The 26,012-nt window shown below is 37.6% G+C and overlaps 2 protein-coding genes across 2 annotated transcripts in view; one reads left to right on the top strand and one right to left on the bottom strand.

Annotated features, from left to right (window-relative positions):
• cacna1fb (calcium channel, voltage-dependent, L type, alpha 1F subunit) overlaps positions 1 to 5,821 on the bottom strand; it is a 48,085-nt gene extending 42,264 nt beyond the window's left edge. The window contains exons 1-3 of the mRNA XM_084390284.1: positions 4,798 to 5,821; positions 1,013 to 1,334; positions 752 to 857 (exon numbers count right to left, since the gene is read on the bottom strand). Coding sequence (XP_084246410.1) covers positions 752 to 857; positions 1,013 to 1,334; positions 4,798 to 4,819 — 450 coding nt within the window. The 5' untranslated portion in view covers positions 4,820 to 5,821. The remainder of the gene's footprint in view (positions 1 to 751; positions 858 to 1,012; positions 1,335 to 4,797) is intronic.
• A 4,511-nt stretch (positions 5,822 to 10,332) lies between these two features.
• magixa (MAGI family member, X-linked a) overlaps positions 10,333 to 26,012 on the top strand; it is a 41,527-nt gene continuing 25,847 nt past the window's right edge. Inside the window, 4 exon segments of the mRNA XM_084389671.1 lie at positions 10,333 to 10,597; positions 17,423 to 17,712; positions 20,535 to 20,651; positions 24,889 to 25,008. Coding sequence (XP_084245797.1) covers positions 17,433 to 17,712; positions 20,535 to 20,651; positions 24,889 to 25,008 — 517 coding nt within the window. The 5' untranslated portion in view covers positions 10,333 to 10,597; positions 17,423 to 17,432.

Consider the following 26,012-nt stretch of genomic DNA (forward strand, 5'->3'; position numbering starts at 1 on the left):
GTCCAGTGGACCCGAACATAAATGTGTAGGGGGTAGGGGTGGGGGGGGTGTACAGTGTGTGGTCATTGAAAATGTGTTCTGATATATATTCCTCACAGGAAATGAGCCAAGGCCAATGAGTCTGAGTTTGAAAAAATAATTAATCGAATCATTTTTCTTTTGATAAAAACTGAAAACGGGTCCTACAGACCCGAACACCATACAAGGTTTAAATAATATATATATAGCTAGTTATATATATAGGGACTGTAGCTAGTTAGCTACCAAAATACACACCAGACTGAAACCAGAAAATACCTGATAGAATATGCCATAGGAAAATAAATGTATATTACATAATACATAAACACATGCATGCTTCTGACTGCACCTGAGATCTATAACCTCCAAAATGGGTCAGCAGGAATTCGGTCAACGCTCTGTTCTAGGCACCATCCCAATACATCTGATTATGAAACAACACCTGGGAAGGGAAACACCTTTTCGCGCTCTCGGGTGGCTATTGCACACGTTTACCTTACAACATACAATTTTACAATACATACTGTATCTCAATTAAGAGCCAATACATTACAGCCAGTTTGAATTGATGGCCTACCACTACAGGAACTGACCATTAATGTTTGCAACCAAGAAGCTTGTTAACCATAAATGTTCTTCAATCTTTTTTCAGTTCTCTAAGCTGAAATGATATTCATACCACCCTAATTTCACACTCACTCTCTCTCAAGAGACACAGAGCAATACTTACTAGGTCATGGTTGGTGGCATTCGAGTCATCTTCGGGAAAAGGCTTGGAGACTCCCAAAGCAACACAGTTAGCAAAGATGGCCAGGAGAATAAAGATATCAAATGGTCTGGAGTCACATGTTAAGGCAAACATGATCTTATTAGAAGTGGCATTACATTTAACAGGCATTTTTTAGCGAATTAGAAGTTGTTATAGCAGTAAATGATTGGAACGCTTTACATTGATCGTTATCAGTAGAAGTTTAAGCTTGTAAATGGATACTTCCACTCCACAAGGTGGAGGGCGGCCCTGCGGATGGGGTTGTTCAGTTTAAGGCAGAAAAGAGCTCTGGGGGCGCGCTGGACCTGGTTGGAGCCCTGGACCTGCTTCTTCATATGTTGACTCTTCTTCTTCTGCGTTCCAGTGGAGCTGCAGGTGGAGTTGAGCGTTTCCGTACGGTTCATCTTAGGCCGTCCGTTCTCCTCCCAATCCTCCTTTTCTTCCTCGTCGCCCTCATCGCCCTCTCCTCCTCCACCCCCCTCCTCCTCCTCCTCCTCCTCCTCTTCGCCACCACCCTCCTCTTCCTCGTTGGAGTACCCATTCCCTAAAAATAGAGGTTTAGTCACTTAATAAAGGGTCATTTGTGTGGATGACACAGCAAACCACCAGTCTAAGAACTAACATTAACAAATGCTTGTTGACACAGGCACTCTTTTGTAAGGTTGTGACATCAAAATAAACCATAAGCCATTTTGTTGGTTTCTTTTGACATCAAAGAAAACCTGTCAAAGACTGGACCATTCAAAAGCTTGGGGTCAGTATGATCAAACAAGGATGCATTCAATTGATGTAAAGGAAAAAAGTAAAGGAGAAAAGACATTTGTAACATCACATTTTTGATCTTATAAACAAAAAAGCTTTTCCATCACAGTAATAAACAGGAAGTTATTTTAATCTGTACTAATATTTGGTGAGCATTAGAGATTTTAAAATATGACAAAATCTTACCAATCACACACTTTTGAATGGTAGTAGTGTATATTTGCAGGAGGCTAAGGCACCCAAAAGCACCAATAACAACATAGCTAAAATGCTATGCATTTTATGACCACGTTCAGAGTAAAAAAAGATAATTGCTAAGACAGGTAATGTTGTGATTAGTAATTCTTTATATTAATAGTTCTTAATATGACTAATCTAATTCAGTAATTATTGATTCCCTAATAAGAAACTATCTCAGTTTTAAATTTCCCATTACTTACTGATTAGCTAATCTTGTTTCCATATTAGTTAATAGTAGTAGCTGAGGTGTTAATGTAGCACTACTCATTTGTCCTGCCTTACTTCTTGCTTAGTTACCTATTAATGACAGACCATTATTCTAAAGTCTTGCCACCTTATCTTATCAATAGTTGCTACAGCATGTGTTCCTGGTCATCTGGACACAGGCATGGAGTGCTAGTGACTGAAGTAACTGAACACTATGAAACTTGAATTACTCCGGTCATATTAAAGAGGGTAAGGAAGACAAAGCTTTCTAATCTGCCACAGTCTCTGATGAACAGGAGGGCTCTGCACTAGGTGAGGAGAACCACACAGTAACAGCTGTGACCTACTTCCCACTGTGAGAGGGGGTGCAGAGCGGGATTCTGGGCCAGCGGTTTCATATGTGAGTACCTGTGGATTCACGATGTTAGCCTCTAGCACAGCTAGCTGACAGCTAATAGAGAGAGTCATGGGTAGGGGGAGGGAGAGAGAGAGAGAGAGAGAGAGAGAGAGAGAGAGAGAGAGAGGACACTGAGCTGATAACAAATTATAACTTAAATTTATGCATAAGACCTCAGTGAGACGGAAGGGAATCCTATCAGCCAGAGATAACAGCAATCGGTACTTTCATTGAACATTTAAAATGGGCAGGCAGGAGAGTGAAATAAACTCCTGTTTGAGGTTAGTAAAATGAGCTATCATGACTGCTGCACTGCGCTGATAAAGACACGCTCCAAATAGAAATTGAGGGGTCAATTTAGCACGTCATTAAAAGAAGGTATTGTGGAATTTTTTTCTTGTTTAGGCTACTGCTCTGTGTAACCCGCACTGTGACTTTTCTACTTTAAAGAAGTTCATTTGGTTTTCAGTCATGGTATCATATTTAATTGAGCATCCATAATTTCAAAAAGGAATGAGTTTGAAATTTAAATTTATGAAATGCACACAATATAACTGAATATAGCTATATATTAAACATAACTAATAAACAAAACTGACCTCAAAATAATGAACTTTTTATTTTATTTGCATCCATAATTCACTAGCATAATACTGACTGTGAGCTGCAAATGTGGATACTGAGAAAATGTTTGGATTCTCACTGATAGATGAAGATCAAACAGGCATAAATAGAGAACTTGATTATTATCAGTGCCTTTCAGTATGGCATTATTTTTCAGTTTAAGGCATATTGCTATATTATCTAGGTTGATTTATTTACCTTGATAGTGACCTAAAGGGGTCTACCCAGCTAACAAGGAATGTTCTCAGAACTTGTCAAAGTTTTGAACAAACATTCTTAGTAACATTAATAGGATGTTTGTTTAAAGTTATCTGGTCTTTAAAAATGTTCTCAAAACGTTAGCATAAGAACATTATACATCGTTCATGGAATTTTTTTTTTTTTTTTTGCTGATACGTTTTACTCGCACATTCATCAAGCATTTTTTTAAATGTTACTTGTTTCAGAACGTTCAGAGAACATTCAAAAGTAACGTTCCTATAATGTTTGCAAAATGATAAAATGGAATGCTTGCTTAACGTTCGCATAACCAAGAAAATTTTTTTTTTTTAATATTGAACGTTTGCAAGAACATTCTGTAATGATGTTTTACATTAGCAAAATGTTCTTAGAACATCTTTTTTGTTAGCGGGGTACAAACCTGTGCAAAGAGACATACAACTACTCTCATGTGCCGGCTTGTTTCTAAAGCAGAAGGATTTGGTTCTTGAGCTAGTTAGGGATCAAAGATTAGAGGCCCATTTAATCAAACTTACTACCAGCAGAATATTCATTTGCTGTCTCCAGATGCCTTCATTACACTCTATGTGCATTAACCTGCAGTGCTGGGGTTACTTGGCAATGATGGAAGTCAAATGATATCTGTAATTGCAGGTTGCCTGTAATCAGAAATTCATCATAAAGCGCATGTGCAGGTTGTGCTCTGAATATAACCCTGTGGCAGTTAAACATCTGGTGCTGCAAACAAGAAAAATAAATTGGACAAATAAATTCATAATTTGATCGCAACAGAGCTCAGGGCTCAAAACCTTCATCTTTCATTATAATTAGCATATAGAACATTTCTTGTTCATGTAATTAGTACAACTGTCAATTATCCTGACAAATGCAGTTACCTAATTTCAAGTACTATTTCACATTGTTAAACTATAAGCAATTTTAACAAAAATTAAAAACAGCTACAGTGAAAACATGTTAATTAGTTAACTGTAAGTTACCTTCTTACCATTAATAAACATTAAAAATTATATTTTGAAAGACAATTTGAAAAAATATATTATATCAAAGAAATACCTTTACAGAATTTTTTTTTTAACTTTGTTGTTATACCATCCAAAAGTAAACATACTTTTTACATTTAGTTTGAGAAGAGGTATTCCCAAAATTCCCTGCATATTGTGCATAAAGCATCATATTTGATTGGATTTTTTTTTAAAAAGTTTTATATTCGTTTCTGTCGTTTAGTTCATGTTTAGCCTACTGAATTGTTTTTGTGTCATGTCAGGTGTTTTATTTTTGTATGGGTAAAACTGTGATGTCATATAGCCTATAGATATAATAATATACCAAATACTCAATTATTGAGGAGGCTATAGTTTGATGAACTGTAGCCTACGTCAACATCTAAACGGAACTGAAATAAAATAGCTGAGTAAATTTCGTATTGATACGGACACAAGTTTAAACAGCGATTCGAAAATTACGTTGACATATAGGGTAGCCTATAGGCTTATATAAAAACTAAACTAAAAATAGAAAACGATAAAACAAAACTTACTTTTTCGGTTCTCCTCATACATGTCGGATATTGTCACTTTGACCTCATTGGAGCAGAATGCATGATCCTCACGACAGTTCCTTCACACACATTTATGAGACATATTTCCAAAAAGGTGCTTTTTCTATAAAAGCGGCAAGTTTTCCAGTAGTAAAATCCTAGAGTGGTCCAAAGATGCTGTCAGTCACCTTCTAAAGGCTTTTCATTTTGAATCTATGGAGTTGGATTCAGATGGTTTAAGCGTTCAATTATTTCCCGTCTTCTAAGAAAATTAACTTTGAGAGCGTTAGGGACAAACATATAAAAAAGTAATATAGCCGTTGATGATTGTAGCGCACACTCCGTTCTCTATCTCTCTCCGCATTTAAGCCATCAATTCAGGATTAAAGAAAAAATGACTCGTTTAAAGGGACAGGCAGCCTAGAAACTTATTAAAGGCAGGGATATTGGGCAAACGATTTTATGGAGCGTCGACAGAAAATGTGGGCGAGTCTTTGCTCATTTTCCAACGCAACGGATCAATCCACACACACACACGAGCGCGCGAGCGCTGCCTCTGCGCGTGTCCTCGCGCTCTTAATTGTGCGCTGTTGCATTTAGGATGTGAGAATGGCAGATCAAAATTCAGTTGTACTATTTCCATCTTTATTGTATTAAAATGTTTACATAGAGGAACGACCTTAATAATACAAGAGAAAAGGTATTTGGGGAGGAATAATAAAAAATAAAATAAAAAATCCTTAGAAAAAAACTATGTTGAGCTTCTCAGCCCAGAAAAATAAAAATAAATACAAACTGGCAGCTGTGGTTGCTACATTATACAAAATAAAGTGATTACAAGCACTATGGGGTGGAATTTTGCCAACTACAGTTCTGTTCTGTAATCTGACATTAAAATATATCACAATCCACATTAACTAAATAACATAAAATGCATCATAAAACACTCCAATGTACATGACTAATAAGCTAAGAGAATTCTCAATTGTGAATTCGGAAATACTAAACCTAAGCACATATTGGACCTGTAAAAAGATTATAGAACCTTCTGCATGTTTTAAAAAGACATGTGGGAATAGAGGTCAGTTTATCAAGCCTTAGTTATCCCTATAGGAAAGAGGTTACCTGCACTTGTGTACTTTAAAATCAGCTTAAAGCTTTTGTCAGCAAATGAATTCCTCCTGACATTCCCATGACATACTCTAGTCTAAGTAATAAGTCGCTGTAATCCCTGCACAAATGTACTGCTTTGAACATGTTTGATTCAACGAAAGTTAATGCACCTAAGAAAAAGACATATACTTCCATGTTAAAATGAACTAAAAAAGTGAACAGGTCAAACATAATGAATAATTGTGCATCAATCCCTGTAGAAATAGAGTTGTGTCATCTAACTCGCCTTTTAGGAGGAGCTTGCATGCATGCAAACAACCACATTAAAGTTTAAAATTACAAAAAGAGGAAGCCATGGTTTTGAATATTTTCCATCTTATTGTCTGATGGTCTAAATCTAAATCTAAAAAAAATAGACAGTGCTATCATTTATTCATCATTCATCAGACACTGGTCACCCAGAGGGATGTACAGTACACTAATTGCAGAGACAGTCTCCCTGCAGTAACAGTGGGTTAAGTGCACTGCTCAAGGGCAATGCCCCCATTTGAACACCATGTCCTTTTTGCTTCACTACTATTGATGTCCGAATGCAAATTATCTTATTACTTAAGTCTTATGTTTATACAGCTAGTCAAGGTCACTCCGTCATAACACTAACAAAATACACCTGAATAGTGGTAGTTCCATAATTCTTTTTAATGATCTTAGCTCTTACTATATTTAGCTTATTCTTACTATTAAACAAAGTACTAAAATGAACAGAGGTACAACCCAGTCCACTATAGACTGCTGTATAGAATTCATTAAACAAATGCTTGTTAAAATGGGCACATAAAAATGGACAGTTATTGCCCTCTAGTGGTTACACTCTTAGTTCTCGGCAGGATGACATCATAAAATATGTTAATGAAACAAAGTGCATGTGGCATTTGAAAGATTATCTCATTATCTGCGGAATGCCATTTTAAATAAAAGTATATAATTCAACGGTTCAATAGAAATATTATGTTTTCAGCTTTCACAAAATATTCTCTCAAATCACCTCGTTTTAATGATGTTTAGATCTTTACTGATTTTTATTCTCATGTGATATCATATAATATATGATAACACTGAAGAAAGCGATGAATCTTTATTTTCCTCATCTCTCTCATTTGTAACCCTCCTTCACATGCTCTCGCCTATTTATCTGCTATCTTGTTCTGAAGAGATGAATTACTTTGATTTATCTCACTGTCTTCACTCAGCCCTCCCTCTCTCTTGCTCTCTCTCTCTCTCTTTTATTTCTCCCTCACTTTCTCTTTCTCTCTTCAGTGAGTGCCATGGTGTGCTCTGTTAGATTAGAGCTTAGCAGAGATGAATGTGTGTAACTCTGAAAAAAAAAATTAAAAAAAATTTAATGTCACTGATTTCACCTGCTTATTTTAACATGTTCTTTCACAAACAGCAAATCTGATGTGTTTGGATAAGGGTAAAAACAGAACAGAGTTAGGATAGATTCACTGACCTTGCCCTATAGCCCCTAGCCCTTATATTATGCTGCAGGTCAGTTTTTCGATATTTGGGTTGTCGGAAATACTGGTTAACCAGGTTGAACATGCCTGCAATGTGTCAACATGTTGTGGGACGTGCATACAAAATCTCCATGATTTCATTGTTAAAGGCAGTATATTTTGTTACCTCAGTCTCAACTGCCATCTAAGGGTATTTATGCATTTTGAAGATGTTTTTATGCAGACAAACTGACAATGCTTCAAAGGAATACATTACTTTTGAATGTTTTTCATTTATTTATGTTTTTCATGTTCAGTTAGCTGGAAATTCGAAGTGCCATGCTCTACTGTTTAAATTTCAGGAAAACAAACAGAAGAAGTGCATTTTCACACTTATGTTTGAAATGTAACCATTTTTGTATTTACATATGACCAATACTGTTTATAATATTCACAGTTTATGAAAAAAAAAGGTTTTTATGAAAAAATTGCTGTTTAAAACAGCTTTAAAAATCATATGTTTGCATATTTAATTTTTAATGTGCAAAAAGTATTATTGTAAAAGACTTACTGATTTTACCAGATTTTCTTTTCATATTGTGATTCTTGGTGAATTGCATTGAATCCAATAAGGATCACTTTGACCCCGACCATAATAATTGTATCCAGATTTCAAAATAGGGCTATAGTCTCATTCATTTTCAACAGTAAAAAGTATATTGTGAATAATAAACTATAGTTTATTATTGTCCTGATTTGTTATCACAACTTTTTATCTTTTCTCAAATTCTTTTCTCAACTTAGATAATTCATATTTTGAGTTTCTATTTATTAAACCAATATCTTTTATTGTATTAACTCAAATTTTTTATTTCAATGAACTCAAAATGAACCAGGTAACTTACTTTTTTAAGTTAAGCCAACAATAATGTTTTTTGCAGTGTATGAAATCAAATGTGTTTAACTGAGTGACCTGTTTTTGAGTGTGTGTTTGTTCCCATGTACAGTCTATACTCAAGGGTGAACTGGGATTGCAGCAAGCAGGCACTTCTGTACTAAAACTGAGTCATAGTCAGCACTTTCTTAGGTACCTCATTGACTTTAACCCCCAGCCAAACACATACACACTTCCACACAACTGTGGCACTGCAACAGGCATTCCATCACCCCCTCTGTAATAAAGAGAATGCCTTGTTAATTGCCTCATGTTATTTATGATACCGAAGGGCTGTATGCATTATTGAAGAAATACTCTGTTGTTCTTTCGCGAGCAGCTCGATGCAATTGTATGTGTTTGAAAATAATCTAGCCAAAGATGATGTCTTGCTTGTTGTGGGTGGTGCTTGCGGGTTGCATGCGCTACTGGCACTGTATCCAAGATACCCACACAGTTTCCTTGGCAACCAGAGAGAGCACATGGATAAAGTGTGCGCATTAGTTAATGATGCTTACGACACTTCTTCGTTTTTTTTTTTTTTCAAAACAGTATAGTGTAATGGCGGACGAATCTTTGACGATAGGCACTATATTTATGCAGTGTTTTACACACACACACGCGCGCGCGCGCGCATGACTCACATATGTAACATCGCGGAGCTGGAACGGAGAGTTGCGTTTGTCTTAAGAAAGAGTTTGCGCCAACGTCATAGCGAACCGTAAACAGTGAGCGTATTTCGCTGATGTCAGCTGAAACGGACCCATTAGATCAACGAGACGGAGAAGCTGCTGCAGCACGCGCAGACCACAGAGAGTGTCACTTACAAGCTCATCAACTGCAATGTGAAAAAAGCCAACAGCCACATTTAGTTACAAATACAACACTTTCATAAATGCATATTTAGGAAACGGTGGTCATTTTAGTCAAGAGTAAATCTCTGTAAATGTAAATGAAAATTATGTTATCTACTCACCTTTATGTCGTTCCAAACCTGTATGAGTTTCTTTGTTCTGTTGAACTAAAAAGAAGATATTTTAAAGAATGTTAGGCCTAATCAAACAGTTGACGGTAGCCATTGACTTCCATATGGTCTATAGGAAAACAATAAGCTACTATGGAAGTCAAAGGTTACAGTCAACTGTTTGATTACCAACATTCTTCAAAATATCTTCTTTTGTGTTCAACAAAAGAAAGAAACTCATACAGGTTTGGAACAACATGTGAGTTAATGATGACAGAATTTCATTTTTGGGTGAACGATCCCTATTTTAAAGTAAAAAGTTGCGGGTTATTTAGCCTACAGATCAAATTGAATATGTAGCCTACTTAGTGTACTTTTATAAGGGACAAAGGGATTTCCCAGAATTCCATGGTAACCAGCACGCATCACGTTTTTTTGAATTATTTTTTTGGATCTTCTTATTTTTGTTACTGGTTTTGCTTTGTTTATGATATTAATGTTTAAAGCATGCATTTGTTTACAAAAATACATTGCTAACCTTGCTAAATGTCTGCTTTAAACAAGTTAAACATTTGCCAATGAGGTAAAAAAAATATCTAGTTTTAAAAAATTACCATGTGCCTTATGCTAGATAAAAAATGCATAATTAGCCATTATTATTTAAGAATTAATTCGTCGATGAATTATCACCTGTTGACAATACTGTATCTTAGATAGTGTCACCAAAATAAATACTTGCCTTGTGTCTTTGATCAGAACGTTCGCTCACTTAATGAGTAGCATGCGGTCCTATTCAGGATCAATTCAAATATGTCTTCTTGATTGAAGTATTTGGGTAAGGAGTCACGGCGCGTCCATGTAGTCTCGCGCGGCGCTGTCCAATCGCCTGCGACCATAGGGAGGTCCCTGTTTCACACAGCGTTCCCTCCCCGTCCCTGCCTCCTCCTCCTCTCCTCCCCTCCGCTTGGCTGCCTTATCATCGCTTCCTTATTGCCAAACCTGCAAAGACAGGGCTGTACTGAATGCAACGTAATTTTGACCCATGTTCCATTAGCTGAGCGGCCCTGAGGGCACGAGGCTTCCGCGCGGGATTGTAATGCTACACTGTCCTCCCTCTCCGGCCAGTTCATCCTCAGCAGCGCAGAGCTATGGACCTGAAACCGTAGTGCTCCTCCAACACAGCATATCTGCAGTCACCTGCGACTCCAATAGGCAATCAGTATTGATAGAGTATTTGTAAGGATTACAGCCATAAGGCAATACGTCGCGGGGGGGAAGGCTGGAATTATGAAGGTATGTCACAGACCGTCTCATTATTGCTTGGCTGACCATCCGATACTACTACCATATGCTTTTGTCCATTTTTCATTTCTGTTGGTGTACCGCGCGAATTCCATTATGTCCTTGCGTGGCGACTGATGCCAGGGGAGCCACTTTGCCTTTGCAGCATTTAACGCCGCGCGCGTTCTCCTTGTCAGCTGCTTTGATTTGGTCAACTATCTCCACCTCATCTTCTATCGCGATTGATTTCAAGTCTGCATGTGCTACACGTTTTTGTCTTTCATAAAAGATGCTCGCGTGAAAGCTCCTCTCGGACAACAATAGAAGCAGTACATTAGCGCGAGCGCGTGAGTGAACTGTTGGTCCACGTAGTAAAAGAGCGGCCTCGCGCACTCCTGTTTGGAGACAACGGAGCCCTTTCAGGTTTACGTGAATGTAGGTGTTTTTCTGTACACAGAAAGTGTAGAGTGTGTAATGCGAGAGCGAGAGCGAGCAGGTGCTGAGAAAATGTGTCAGACCAGTTGCGACTCTGTGCCGTGGGTTTGCAGTGATGTGAGATGAGATGTGGGATACATACTCCACTCTGCTGGTAAATAATGACCATTGCAGTCATTGGCTAGCTGCATGCAGCCCCTATCAGCACCATCATAGCCCTCCACAGCGTTTATGACCACACTCATCCGCATATCACTGTTTTATTAGGGTTGTGAGATCTCAAGAATGTTATGAGGAGAAATCTGCCCACTGGGTGTGGGAATTTGACAGGGCATGTGTCAGTCAGAAAAAGCCAATGTTACACAGAACAGAATGATAATTATTGGCAAGATATGCTTACACACAAAAGGAATTTGTCTTTAATAAAAAAAAAAAATAATGTGTTGGGTATTGCACATGACACTTAAAATTACACAAGGGACATCTTTCATGTCCCCAGCAGGGTTATTACATTTTTATTTACTTGAAATATAATAAACACTAACTGAAATAAGATTGTTTTATTACTTTTTATTTTCTTTCAGCTAGCCGCCAAGGCAACATTTCTCATTTTCAATTAGTTTGTACTAAATATTTGATATAAAATAACTAAAACATAAAAAATGGACATACTAAAAACATACTAATACTAAAATAGATGACGACGAAACACAACAAAATGACTAAAACTTTAACTTAAAATAAAATGAAAAATGAAAATATAATAGTAAATAGTAAAAAATGTATGTTGCGAAAGCACTAATAAACAGTGCATTAATATAAGCACAGACATTAAGCACATTTTTAACCATTTTAAATTTGATAAACTATCACTGACCACTTGGGCAAGCTACTACTGCAGAACTGCCTGCCTCTGTCACTCTGAATCTCACTATATCTTTCCCCCAGGCAACACAGTTCCAAACCTCTCCTCACCTGTCCTCTGCTCTCCCCGTTACGTTTACTTGTTACTCTGGTAAGGCTGCTAGCATGAAGGTTATGGACTTCAACAGCCAATAGTCTCGTTATGCAAATTAGCCTGTGCAGGTGTGCATTGTGGGTATTCATATGTATGAGCATGTGTGCAGGGGCCATGAAGTTTCATCTCCAGAATACATAGTGGACTTGCACGTAAGATGCCAATTTGCAGAAGTTTGAAAAGACACTTTCAATGCCTTAAACTGGTTATGAAAGTGACAAGTACTGTAGCTGATATTGCTCCATTTGACCCTGGGATTTGTAGTCCTAAACTAATATGGTATGACTTGAATCATGTTGAAATAACATCTAGTGTGACCTCTTTTCACTGAAGAGGTTTCTTCTGAGTTCCAGATTGTTTGTTTTTATTGAGGAGGTACCCTGACTGCTGATGTGGAGAAAAACCAAATCCCTTGGCTCTACATCGTCCTGAATGCTTTAATGGTTCAGCACATAACGACAGACTGATGTACCTGAGGCTCTTTACACAATAGCGATCCGCAGTGTGATGCCGCAGAGAGATTTTAAACATGTCTGCAAGCGCTTACATTTTATTGGGATCTGATTTGAGATGGTTTTTGAGTTTTGATTGGGTGTACATGTTTCTAATGGAACTTCTGTGGACATTTTCTGTCTTTGTCAAGTTGATCTTTCAAAAGAAATCCTGCTTAAACCAGTCTAAGCTGATTTGCTGGTTTTAGCTGGTTTACGATCGCCTGACAAGATGAAAACCCTTCTAAACCAGCCAACAGTCCAGGCTGGGAGACCAAATAAGACCAACAAACACGTTTAAGCTGTTTTTTATTAAGGAGGAAAGGGTGATGATGATGTGTTGTCTTATGCTTCTCTAATTTGGGAGCTTAAGTTAATGTTCAGTGCTACAGTACGGTGAGATCAAGACATCCCATAATCATTAGCTTCAGAGACAAAACACAGGGGTAGAAATCGAATTTCATTCTTCTGATCTACGACCTAGTTCCACAGCATGAACAATACTTGATGTTAAGAGTTGCTGCATTAGATGTCGACAAATCTCCAACAGCAGCCGTCTTCGAAGTCGGACCTTAGCGCTTAAATATCTCATCTTAGTTAGAATGTCACCCCCAGAACTTTGATCTGCATCTCTCTTCTTGGCCCGGTTTTCAATTAAAGCTGTTCATTGACTCACCTGAAGATCCAGCAGGATTTATCCTCTCTCTGCACTTCATCTTTGGTGGCACAGACTCCCTCAGAAGGAAAGGAGCTAGAGTGTTCAGGCAGGGTTTGAGAAACTTTAAAGGGTTAGTTCATCCAAAAATGAAAATTCTGTCAGTAATTACTCACCCTCATGTTGTTCCAACCCTGTAAGACTTCATCTTCGGAACACAAATTAAGAGATTTTTGATGAAATCTGAGAGCTGGCTCACTCCTTCATAGGCTTCTATGTAATTGATATCTGCCATCCCAGAAAAGTTAGTAAAGACATCGCTAAAATAGTCCAAGTGACTACAGTGGCTCAACCTTAAGTTTATCAAGCAATGAGAATACTTTTTTTGCGCAAAACCCCCCAAAAATAACAACTTTATTCAACTATTCATTTTCTTCTGTGTGGGCCTCTGACGTGAGTTCACGTAGTGTAACAGCGCAGCGCTTCTGGGTTGTACGTCAGAACGTAGGCTCACTATTGGCCAGCATCACACACACATGACCAGCGTCGGCCAATAGTGAGCCTACGTTCTGACGTACAACCCAGAAGCGCTGCGCTGTTACACTACGTGAACTCATGTCAGAGGCCCACACAGCAGAAAATTAATAGTTGAATAAAGTCGTTATTTTTTTTATTTTTTTGCGCATTTTTAACGATGTCTTTAATCATTTTTGGGTGATCTAACCCTTTAAGTCACATTTTGAAACCTGCAAGTAAAATGTTGTCTAAATTCCATGTTTGCTCTACTGTAGCTTGAATAGTAATCCAGCTTATACTTGAAACTGACACTGTGCTCTGCAAATATTGTTGGTCATTTACACCTGACCTACCTGTCAAAAGTTTGGAATAATAATAATAATAATAATATATATTTTTTAAAGTTTATTATGCTCACCAAGGCTGCAGTGATGTGATAAGAATTAATATTGTGAAATATTACTTCAATTTAAAATGTTTTCTATTTTAATGTATTTTAAATTTGTAATTTGATTCCTGTGATGGCAAAGCTGAATTTTCAGTATCATTACTGCAGTCTTTAGTGTCACATGATCCTTCGGAAATCCTTCTAAAATGCTGATTTGGTGCTCAAGAATCATTATTATTTTCAATGTTGAAATTGGAGTGAAAACCATGATACACTACCATTCAAATGTTTGGGGTAAGTAAGATTTTAAAAAAGAAATTAATACTTTGATTCAGCAAGGATGCATTAAATTGATCAAAAGTGTTCTTTTGAACTTTCTATTCATCAAAGAATCCTGATAAAAATGTCTCACGGTTTCACAACATTGATAATAATAAGAATGATTTCTAAGGAGAGAGAGAGACTTCATAAGATACTTCTTTCAAAAACATAAAAAAATCGTAATGATTTCAAACTTTTGACCGGTAGTTGGATAAAAGCATCTACTAAATGAATAGATGTAAAATAGTCATGCTGCATACTTGTCGTATCCTGGATATCCTGGCGCTGTTCGTGCAAATGTAGTTGAAATGTAGAAATGCATTGGCCATTTCATTGAGTTTGAAAGTGCAACCATTGCATTAGGAACATTAACTCTTTGCAGTGCCATCTTAAATGCTCTTGAACCAATTCTTTTGTTTGCTGTTATGAGTTCTTTATTCATAAGAAAGATTGGGGGGCAGTTTTGGGCACCTTTCCAAAGTACTTAATCAATTATTCTCAACATCTCAGCAGCTCATGAAGACTCAGCATGCATATGTAATGCGGAAGATGCAAGCGGGATTTAATCAGAAAGGGAACAGGCTTTAGATCTCGATAAAGATACACAAATGTCATATGGCAGTGATACACTTGAAGAAACTTGCCTCAGACAAAGTGTATGTCTGTGACACATGAAACATCATCCCAGAGGGATGCCACAACCGCAGCGAACAAAGTGGTAGACAAGATCCAGATGCATATTTAAAGCTAAGTTATATATTAATCTTGTATCCTAAGTGCTGAGTCTTATTTTACCTGCATGAAAGGTTTTCCGGCGAACCGTACATGCTCATAACACATTCACACTGTACTGTGCTCTGTGTGTGTGCGCTCAAGTGAGGTGCGAACACACTGCGGCAGGTTGGATGGACTTTGATACCAAGCGTTTGAAGTGCTAACGCCACTGTTTGCTTTCAGTTTTTAAGGTGACTCGCGCCGCTATTTCTCCATGGCTCCCAGGCAGAGTCTGTGAGACCTGGAGATCTAACTTTCTCTCGCTCTGTGAGGTAATGGAAAAGACCCGCAGCGCCGGAATGCACGGTCTCCTCTCCTCCCCTCCCTGAGTTTACTGCAATGGTGTAGCTGTAACTATGTAACTCTGTTAGTATTGTTCATTTAAACGCTCAGCCCCCCCTCCCCACCCCTGCTGATGTATATCAGATGATGCATTAACTAGTGTGTGATCTTTGCACTGCAGGGTTGTAATCAGAAAGTTGAAGCGTGTTCTCATTATTCTCAGATGGGCAAATTATTTACCTTTTGTTTTTGTTTGTATTTTTGTATCTATAGCTGCTGATTCATATCTATAGAGACTATACGAGTCGCTATATGGCTAAGCAACAGGGACACGCATGCTGAGAGAGAGAGGGCCTTCTGCAGCCAAACCTGATGCGTAATTTGGCAGATCCTTTGAGATACTGATTTTTTTTGTTTGTATTTTTTTCTAATTTAATGTTTAGTGGAAAGCCCCAGACAATTTTGCTGATGAAAACGTGTACGTTTTCGGTTGCAGAATCAGTGACACCTGAAATAGATCTATGCATTTTTAATGAGCCCGTGTAAATTGTGTTTGTGGATGAAATCACCCCCCACTGCGTTTTGACCATCTGTTTGCTTGTTTTGTTTCAATTTGGAGACTCGTATCATGTGTATAGCTTGTGGAACACCACTGGGACTCGCGTAAATGTGCCTTTGAAGAGTTATGGGACGTATATTGTCATTCTATATATGTAATTGACTTCACGCTGTTTCATCCTTTTTTGTTACCGTTTTAGTGGACTATGTCCTCAGCTTTAGTCCACTAAATAAATATACATTAAAAAAGTTACTAAGTTGTATCTTGTTCACTTCATATACAGTGCAATACCATTCAAAATTTTGGGGTTGGTAAGATTTTTGCTTTGTTTTCAAAAGTCTCTGATGCTCACCAAGTCTGCATGTCTTTGATCACAAGTACAGTAAATATATTGTGAAATATTATTACAATTTAAAATTTCAATATGTTTTAAAATGTAATTTATTCCTGTGATGACAAAGCTGAATTTTCAATTTTGAAAAATCTTACTGACCCTATACTTTGAATGGTAGTATATAGTACTTTAAATACATTATTAAAACCTTTTGTTTCTTAAGGCTGTTGCTGTACCATTAAACCAGTATTATGACACATACTGTACATGATATGAGATGCACAGTGAGGGTGTTTGAGGTTTCAAAATGCCATTTCAAAATGATCTGAATTTATCCATATTCAATTAACCTATTTTGAAAACCATAATAGGTTGGTTAACCTGAATATTTTTAATCAGTTTTTGTGCAAAGGAGGCTATTAATCTGGACATAGAAAAATGTCAAATTCCTCCCTCAGACCTTAGACCTACTGTCAATCGTTATATATTAAATAGGTGGAAAGAAGAGTGTATAAACAATAAATTACATGAAATCCACCCTGAAATCTCAAGATATCTCCCTTAAAACAAGATTTGATCAAGTGGTGTTCATTAGATGTCATATAGGTCATACAAGATTGACACATACCTGTACATTTTTGCTTAAAGGTGAAAACCTAACTTTTGGTTTTGGTTTTTATTTTTATTGTATATATGTAACTTGTATTTTTGTACCGGTAATTTATTTTTTTGCTATGAAGATAGCCACAGATGCTGACATGGCATTAAATAAAACTATACTGATTGTGCAAAGATGCTGATTCATAGTCAACCCAACTGAAAAAAAAACCCTACTGGTGGTCTTCTAACCTGGTCAAGCTAGTCTTTTGTTGGTTTAGCTGAGTAGTCAGCTAAACTCACGGTTTGACTAGATGAAAAGTGCCTAAGACAAAGACGATGGACCATCGTGACAAACAGCCTAGGCTTAAGGTTTTTCTTCTTCAGTAGGGAAATCTCCTTTTGAATTTTTGCAAACAACAAATAAACATGTTTGACCAATGTCTTTCCTTTTTCGTTTCTTACAGCGCTGTCAACATGTCTAAGGCCACTGTTAAGAAGCTGCACTGGCGCTCAAAAGTGCAGGAGAGCTTCGTCCCACTGGGCGGAGCCTCGGGAGAGCTTGGTGTGGCCATTGGAGGTGGTGCAGATTATGGAGAGTTCCCATTTGTTACAGCAGCACCTGGGGGTGGAGCCACTGTTGGTGACGTCATCCTAGAGATTGGAGGTACACCTGTCCTGGGATTGACCTTGGGAGATGTAAGAGGGGTTCTGAACTCATGTCCGCATCCCATTCGGATCAAAACCGTCTTACCAGGTACTTTATTTATCGATAAGCTGAAATTGACTGTTGTGTGACACCATGAGTTGGAGAGTAACAAGCTTTTGTACTGATCTAACTCTTTCTTTGCGTTAGATAAGAGTTCGGCAATGCAAAGAAAATAATTAGTGAATTTTTTTTTTTTAACAAGACAGATTTCAAAGAGACACTTCATCCAAAATGAACATTTTGTCATCTTTTACTCACCCTCATGTCGTTTCAAACCTGAAGGACTCCTTTTTGTGGAAAATGTAGTGGCTTTATTTTGAAGGATATCCTGGCCTTTTTTCTCTTTAATATAATAAAAATGAATGGGGACTGACTGCGGCTGTCAAACTCCAAAATGAGTTTTGGAGGCCCTGGACCAGTCCAATCCGTAAACAAATTCTGAACTGATTCAGTGAAAAAGGATTTATTCATGAATCAAAGTTAAGACAAGCTATAGGACAGATGTCAAAATCTTCAGCAAATATTAACTTTAATTTCTTTAACTACTTTTTTTTTCCAGATGTATATGGACCATTTTTATATCTTATTAACCATATATTTATTTAGATATTTACCTTTAAACACTTTAAACAAGTCATTTTCGCCTCAGTCTTCATTTACCTTTTATTATTTTTGAAATAGTGGCCTGGATATTCTTTACATATTCACTTTTTGTGTTCCACAGAAGAGAGAAAATGTGTTTGAGGGTGAGTAAAAATTGACAGAATGTTCTTTTTTAGGTGAAATGTTCTTTAGATGTTTTATCTGAAGCGACACACCCCACATTGCCCTCTCCTTGGAGGTGCCAATAAGTTTCTAGTTCATAGGCCTGGGGTTAAACTTGGTGACCTTTAATTACTCATCCAAATTTTTACTCACAAGGCTGCTAGTACAACAAATCCCTTTATTTTATAGGTTTATCTGTATTTTGTTGCACTTTTAAATGAAATACTTTGGATGTGTAAGAGCTTTATACTTACTGACATTATACAGCCCCAAGTAGATCACAGTGTTGACATGTCACGTTAATGTCATTCTGCCTGAAGATTGTATTATCCTAATCTAGCCTCTCTGAATATGTTAGTTCCAGATACTCCATGGGGATTTTATTTACTAAATTCGTATTATTCATTTTTAAAATTGGTTTTGGCACCATAAATTAATGCTCAGTGAAGACATTTTTTCACTGTCAGATTTGTGAACACAATGTCTTGAACTAACAAGAATGTCAAATTGCACCTTCTTTTGTGAGATACGGCATCATTTGTATAACAAACAAGAGTTCTAAAAGCTTTTTTATTAATTAAATTACACAACAAAACTATCACTCAGAGATTATAGATTTTTTTAGGTATTGAATGTTTGAGTATAGCAACTTTGCTGCTTCGTTTAATTACTGTAGAATTTCTGGAAGTAGAATAGTTACAGTGTTTATGGAAATAACCAAAGTAGAAAAAAACAACCTTTTTATAAATTAATCTTTTTATTGTACTGAATTAATTATACACTAGCTTTCAAAATGTTGGGGTCAGTAAGAATATTTTGACATTGATATTGTTACAAAACATTAATATTTGACATTTGATATTGTTACAAAAGATTTCTATTTCAAATAAACAGTGTTCTTTTGAAAATTCTGAATGTATCATGGTTTCCACAAAAATATTGAGCAGCACAACTGTTTTCAACATTGACAATAATAAGAAATGTTTCTTGAGCACCAAATCAGCATGTTAGAATGATTTCTGAAGGATCATGTGACACTGAAGACTGGAGTAATGACAGCTGAAAAGCTTCGGTTTATTCGAAAAACGAATGACACATAGTATATTTACATAACATCTGTTTTGTTTCAGGGTTTATGAAATGTTTTTGAACTTCCACAACCAATCTCTCCTCCTCCATGTATGATGTTTAATATACAAGAAGAGCGAGAACCAAATTACTGTCAAAGTGTAGTGTCGCTTGCCGCTGTCGTTGGTTGGATAAAACAGAACTTGGATTAATCCACACAGTATTTGTTCTCAAAACAGTATGTAAAAAGGATCCTGATTTGCCAATTGCAATGCCAGGTCTCCACCTTCCAACATTTCAGTGTCAGACATTAAGTGGATGTGATATCCCACACTCTATTACTTAACCTCTTCGGAACTCTCTGCCCTGGTTTGCCCGATTGATTGCTGTCAGCGTGGGGGGGTGGAGCCCGGCATCGGCGAGTAAAGGGGCGGGCAATCCCAGTCCACAATGCATAAAGACCATCAATATCCTGCGCGAAAGGAAGCTGGCTGTCATATAAGGTCATAACGCACTTTAAAAAATGAATAGATCAGCGGGAAATGACTCATCCTACCTTTCCCATGAGTCCTTGAGGAGTCCATGTGTTGAGATTGTGTGTGGAAAGGACCACCGGATTATATTAAGTGCAAAAATCAATACAGAGAAGCCGAGCGGTCCTCGTTAGGTGCTCCGCAGTGCTTGTTTGTGACAACAGCACACTGACCTTAGAGACTTCTGCAGTTGCAGTGCAGTCTCAGCATGCTTGAATGTGTCTGTGAGGTCTGAGGTGTTACTGTAGTAACCTGGGGTGTGCAGTGTTAGGACTGAATTCAGGGGGAGAGACCGTTTAACCCTTAACGATCTTATGGTGTATTTCGATTTATTTTCAGAACTGCATCTTTGGCAGTTTCACTTTGCCAGTTCACCTTTTTTCTCATATTTCCATGGTGACAGCAGTGTTCTATTTGTGAATTTGGCAACAGTGCTGTTATTTAAAAGTGGTTTCAAATCTCTCCATTTCATTCTCGTTCATGTGTTTTGTTTGTAATCTGCAGGCTCGACTCTCTGTAAGGATCTGAGACTTTACCTGAGCAAGTGTTTTACACCCGGATCAATGGACAGCCAACTCCAACAGGTCATACGAGAGAACCTCTACCTGCGCGCCGTGCCCTGTGAGTGAACCAAACACCTACATAATGCAGTAATACTGGGCTCTTTAAAGTGTTAAGTCAGGGACACACTTAACGAATGTAAGGCCAATCATGAATGTAATTTGATACTCACGACTGATCATGGCCAAACACACCAAGTCAGAGACAGTTGCGTTCAGTCGGTGTGCGCAGTTGGTGTTTAAAATCTGCTCCAGTTGTCGGAAACAGTCTGTAAGTGTGTTCAGTTCAGTCTTAGAATGTTTCAGCTAGTTGTTAAGTGTGTCCCCGATATTAGTTCACCCAAAAATTTAAATTCGGTCATTAATTACTCACCCTCATGCCGTTCCAAACCTCGTTCAGGCCCAGAAAGGTAGTAAAGACATAGATAAAATAGTCCATGTGACTACAGTGGTTCAGCCTTAATGTAATGAAGCAACGAGAATACTTTTTGTGTGCAAAAAAATCATATGGCAACAAACAATTTGGCAACAAACAAGGCTCATTGGCTAGCTAGTGTCGTGGTGCTTACATGACCAGTGTCGGCCAATAGTGAGCCTACGTTCTGACGTAGAAACCGGAAGCGTTGCACTGTTTGTTGAATAATGCTGTTATTTTGGGGGGGTTTTGCGCATAAAAAGTATTCTTGTCGCTTCATAACATTAAGGTTGAACCACTGTATTCACATGGATTTTTTTAACGATGTCTTTACTACCTTTCTGGGCCTTGAAAGTTGTAATGACGTTGCTGCCTATTGGTGGATCAGAAAGCTCTCGGATTTCATAAAAAATATATTCATTTGTGTTCCGAAGATGAACAAAGGTCTTACAGGTTTGGAACGACATGAGGGTGAGTAATTAATGACAGAATTTTCATTTTTGGGTGAAGTAACCCTTTAACACGGGATGTCAAACAAATTTTGGAGAAAAAGAAGAAAATGTGTGTAAAATTTTCAAATGTCCAATTGTAAAATCTATTAAGTTAATTCGCTTACTGTCTATTGTGTTTTGCAGACAAAACTGGAAAGTAATCTATTCATCTGGTAAACTCTAATCTGATTGGCTGACTTTCTTTTTTCTCTTTTTTTTTTTTCATCAGTCCATTTGAAAACAGTGAGTGTTAAAACTGTAAGCTACATGTTGCCAGGTTTTTCAGTTTAGACTGCAGTCGTGGTTGTCATAGTTTGGACACAAACTTCCCTATGAATTAGGTTCATAATCCGTGAGACTTTAGTGATGGATGTTGTGCCATTATGTTTTCCACGCGTTCACACTTAATCATTCACAAATAATCATATAGAGTAAAAGAGTATGTGTATTTGGCGTGCTGTCCGGGGAAGGGCTCCGTGCTCGCAATGTGGCCCGAACCCAGAGTTCTCCCCCATATCCCCGGCTGGGATAGGAACTAGCTGAGGAGTCGGGGTGGCAGAGGAATTTAGAAAAGACTGTAGAGGAACATAGTTATAGGCCTCCTCTCATGCTGATTGGGTAGATCATTTGAACAAGCTCCTCTCGAAGTTTGTTAATAAAACTTAATTTCTTGAGGACACTATCCAAATCCAAACACATTTATCACAGACAACTGCATAAAAAGAAATGATTTTAATCTGATTTCAAACTGCATTCAAAAATGGTTTGGATTTAGCTCGTGAAAATTTTATTTGGGTTTCATGTGGTTTTAATTTTTTCCTGGGAAAAAACGCAAGTGAAATGAATTGGCAAAAAAAACGCTAAATTCTGATCACTGACTTGACACATTTTTAACCCTTTTTTCTAGTATTTCATTTTCGATAAAACTATTTGTAGAGACTCCCAGCCCATTATTTAAGTTAATTTCACAATGCAATATGGATCAAACCTCATGCTTTTTAGTCACAGGCCTGGCTACACAAGATTATGTATACAATATGTAAAATGGCTCCCTGCTTCTCTCTATCCACCAAGGGTTCCTTGGCCTGAAAAAGGTTGAAAACCCCTGCAGTATTACAACTGCATTGAAAACACAAACAAGTTCACACATATAAGAAATGAAATCTTGAAATACATCAGCCAGAAAAAGCATGCATGCAATCTCATGCTTTAATGCTCTCAGAGACTGTAAACAAATCCAATTTACAATCATGTCAAACCTCATACAGAGTCAAAGGTTCAGTCACTTTGAGGCAATGCGATGCACTTTAACCGTTGCCATGGCAACTGTCATCAAATGTCACAGCAGTGTGCTCATTGTGAATGACACTGTTCCATATTTTGCCTTGGCAACAAAACGGCAACTATTTTCAGAAATGATTGCATGCATTTATTAATGTATAGCTCGTGCCGGCATCAGGCTCCCGTTCACCATCACAGCTGATGCATTTAATCCGTCCTGCATGATTCGAACTTTGCCTATTTCCTGCTCTTGAATCCCAAAGCTGCACATTTGTCTTTGTCTTCAGCCTGAGGTACCCTGCTGTGCCTTTCAGCACTCCTGTGCTTGCACATATGCATAAGCGCGTAAGCACCCAAACACAGAACCATTCATGCATGCTTGCGAATGTACACACAAGCACACGCATTTTCGTGCACCCATTCACATAACGTTTAATCTATCGGTTCAGTTGCATAGCCTGTCTACTCAAACTGAAAGGCTTTCCCAAATAACGTTCCCGTTTATTCAAAACGTCACATCTCTGAATTGATTGCAGGCAATTAGAAGACCGTGTACTGTAAGATGCTCCTCTTTTCTGTTCTGTTAAGATAAAATAGCACAGGTGTGTCAGTACAAAAGCATGCGGCTTTATTTAACCAGGTGCAAAACGTCATGTTAAATGGTTGGCATATGCAGAAATCAACATTTACTTTTCTAATACACATTCCTGGTCATATTGTGCATAATTCATCAGTATATGTTATTCCCAAAGGAAAAAGAAAAAAAAGTAATTTTTTTCAAGATGTGATCACTTGCTCAACTGACATCACAAAATCCATATTTATCAACCCCGACCACCTGGCTCCGTTCTGATATTTTACACTTGCTTTTCACAATCCAATCAGTTTTTTGATGGATAAAAATGTTTTGCTCTTGTTAAATCTCCAGTTTAAATCTGTCACATTATTACGGAAGTAAAAAGTCCTCGGTGTCTAAATCCCTAATGTCTCATCCTACACATTCATTAGAGATTCATTTCAGAGTGAATGTGTTGGGCTCAAATGTGTTGCGTAAAAACGTCATTGTTTCAAGAGGGGGGAAAAAACACTCATGCTTTTTGCATTGGCTGTCATTAGGATTAATGCAATACAGGCACTGTGATGTCATATACAGTACAGGGTGTTTAATACCCTGGGACAATGCAGTGTTTTGTTATTAATGGGTGATTTATTGTATATGGTGGCTGAAGGCTTTTAAGTCATTACAGTTCTGCTTGATGTTGAATAACTGTGTGTGTTGTATCCTTGCGATAGGTGCACTACCTCATAAACCATGTACTTTTTCTCTTCCTGAAGACTTTTGCTTCAGAGCCATTTGTTATGTTGGCAAGTTCGATTGATCAAAGCATGCAGGTTTCCTACTGTATCTCTTCTGAATCGCTTAAATTGGGATGCACCTGCTTATCTACCTCAGGAACATCCACTTGTCCCAACTTTCGTGTGAGATGGAAAGCTGAGAGGAAGTTGTATAATCTCATCACCGTGGGATTATAGAGCAAGTCTGAAGTGTTTGAAATCATAATCAGTTGTCGCCTCACACCACCAAAGTCATATGCAAATAGACACAGACACGCGCACAGTTTATTTGATATATGTTTAGTATGTAAACGCTGTAACATAACTGCTTTTACCCTCATTTGACACTCACATCATACATTAAACTCCGCCTCTTTTCCATATCAAGGCCAATCAACTTGCTACAAGTTCAGTGTGACAGCTGTGTCTCTGTTTTCTCTGAGGTCTGTGGATCCAAACATCAAACGCATCAAAGAGACTGGCTTCCTGGTGATGTCATCAGGATGTTTTTTTTTGTTTTTGTTTTTCTCAAAAAATGCATTAGATTTTTAGCAAAGGGAAGATGCAAGTTTATGAAAAAATAATGAGTGACCTTTTAAAATTCCCTGTGTGTCTGTAGCACTATAGCCTTCCTATTTTTACATTCTCTTTTTAAATGGCTTGTTGTCTACTTGTAACAAATTCATATGTATTTTTTGCTAAGTTAAGCAAAAAGAGCAAACATTGTATTTTTTGATGATTACATTCATATGCTTGCTCTCTCTGCCCTGACCCAGGTACGACCAGGCAACCACGGGATGGAGAGATCTCAGGGGTGGATTATAACTTTGTCTCCATTGAGGAATTCTTCTCCCTGGAAGAGTCTGGAGCCCTGCTGGAAAGTGGGAAGTTCAAAGGTCAGTCTCTCTTTTATATCCACTTTATGCATCTAAACCAGTGGTTCTCAACCCACATGTTCCCATGGTCATGAAGCTGCGACCCAATTTTTGGGGAATTTTATATATTTTATATAAGACCGTACTGTCCCACTTAACATGCACATAAATTCTAAAAATATCACTAACACTGATGAATAAACATTGGCTATTATAAAATAAGGCTACTAAATTGCAGTCCAAAAAAAGCTAATACAATACAGTTAGTAAGTTGGTATGAGCCACTGTCATTTAAAAAATTACAAAATAACACAAAGTAAAAATAAAGTGGTATTGTGGGGTTATGAAAACTACAGTTACTATGGTAAATACACAGTAAAACATATGAACACTGATCCTGATGAATAGAATTATTGTACATCTTGTTCAGATACATGGTATCATGGATTCTAGCAAATACCAACAGATAAAAATCAAAACTTGACAGCCTCTGCTAGAAATATTATAATGGGCTGTGGTTGGATCTTTCATTAGGACAATGATCCAAAACAAACATCAAAATCAACACCAAAATGGGTCACTGAGCACAAAATGAAGCTTCTGCCATGGCTGTCCCAGTTCCCTGACGTGAACCCTATAGAAAATGAGTAGGGTAACATGGAGCTGGGAATCCGAAGGATCTGGAGGGATTCTGTATGGAGGAATGGTCTCTGATCTCTTGTCTGGTGTTCTCCAAACTCATCAGGCATTATAGGAGAAAACTCAGAGCTGTTATCTTGGGAAAAGGAGGTTGCAAAAATAATTGAATAAAAGGGTGCCATTAATTGTGACCAACGTGTATTGGAGAAAAACATTCCCCCACATTTTCAATTATTTTACTTTTATTCTATTTTTATTTTTTATAAAAGATCAAAAGGATTAACAATGCAGATTTATTTTCACAGGCTTCTTTGTTCACATTTACCAAGGATGTAAATAATTCTGACCCTGACTGTATACATTTTTGTAGTTATGCCAAGCTCTAA

Source organism: Rutilus rutilus (genome assembly GCF_951802725.1).
Source record: "Rutilus rutilus genome assembly, chromosome: 19".
Taxonomy (NCBI): domain Eukaryota; kingdom Metazoa; phylum Chordata; class Actinopteri; order Cypriniformes; family Leuciscidae; genus Rutilus; species Rutilus rutilus.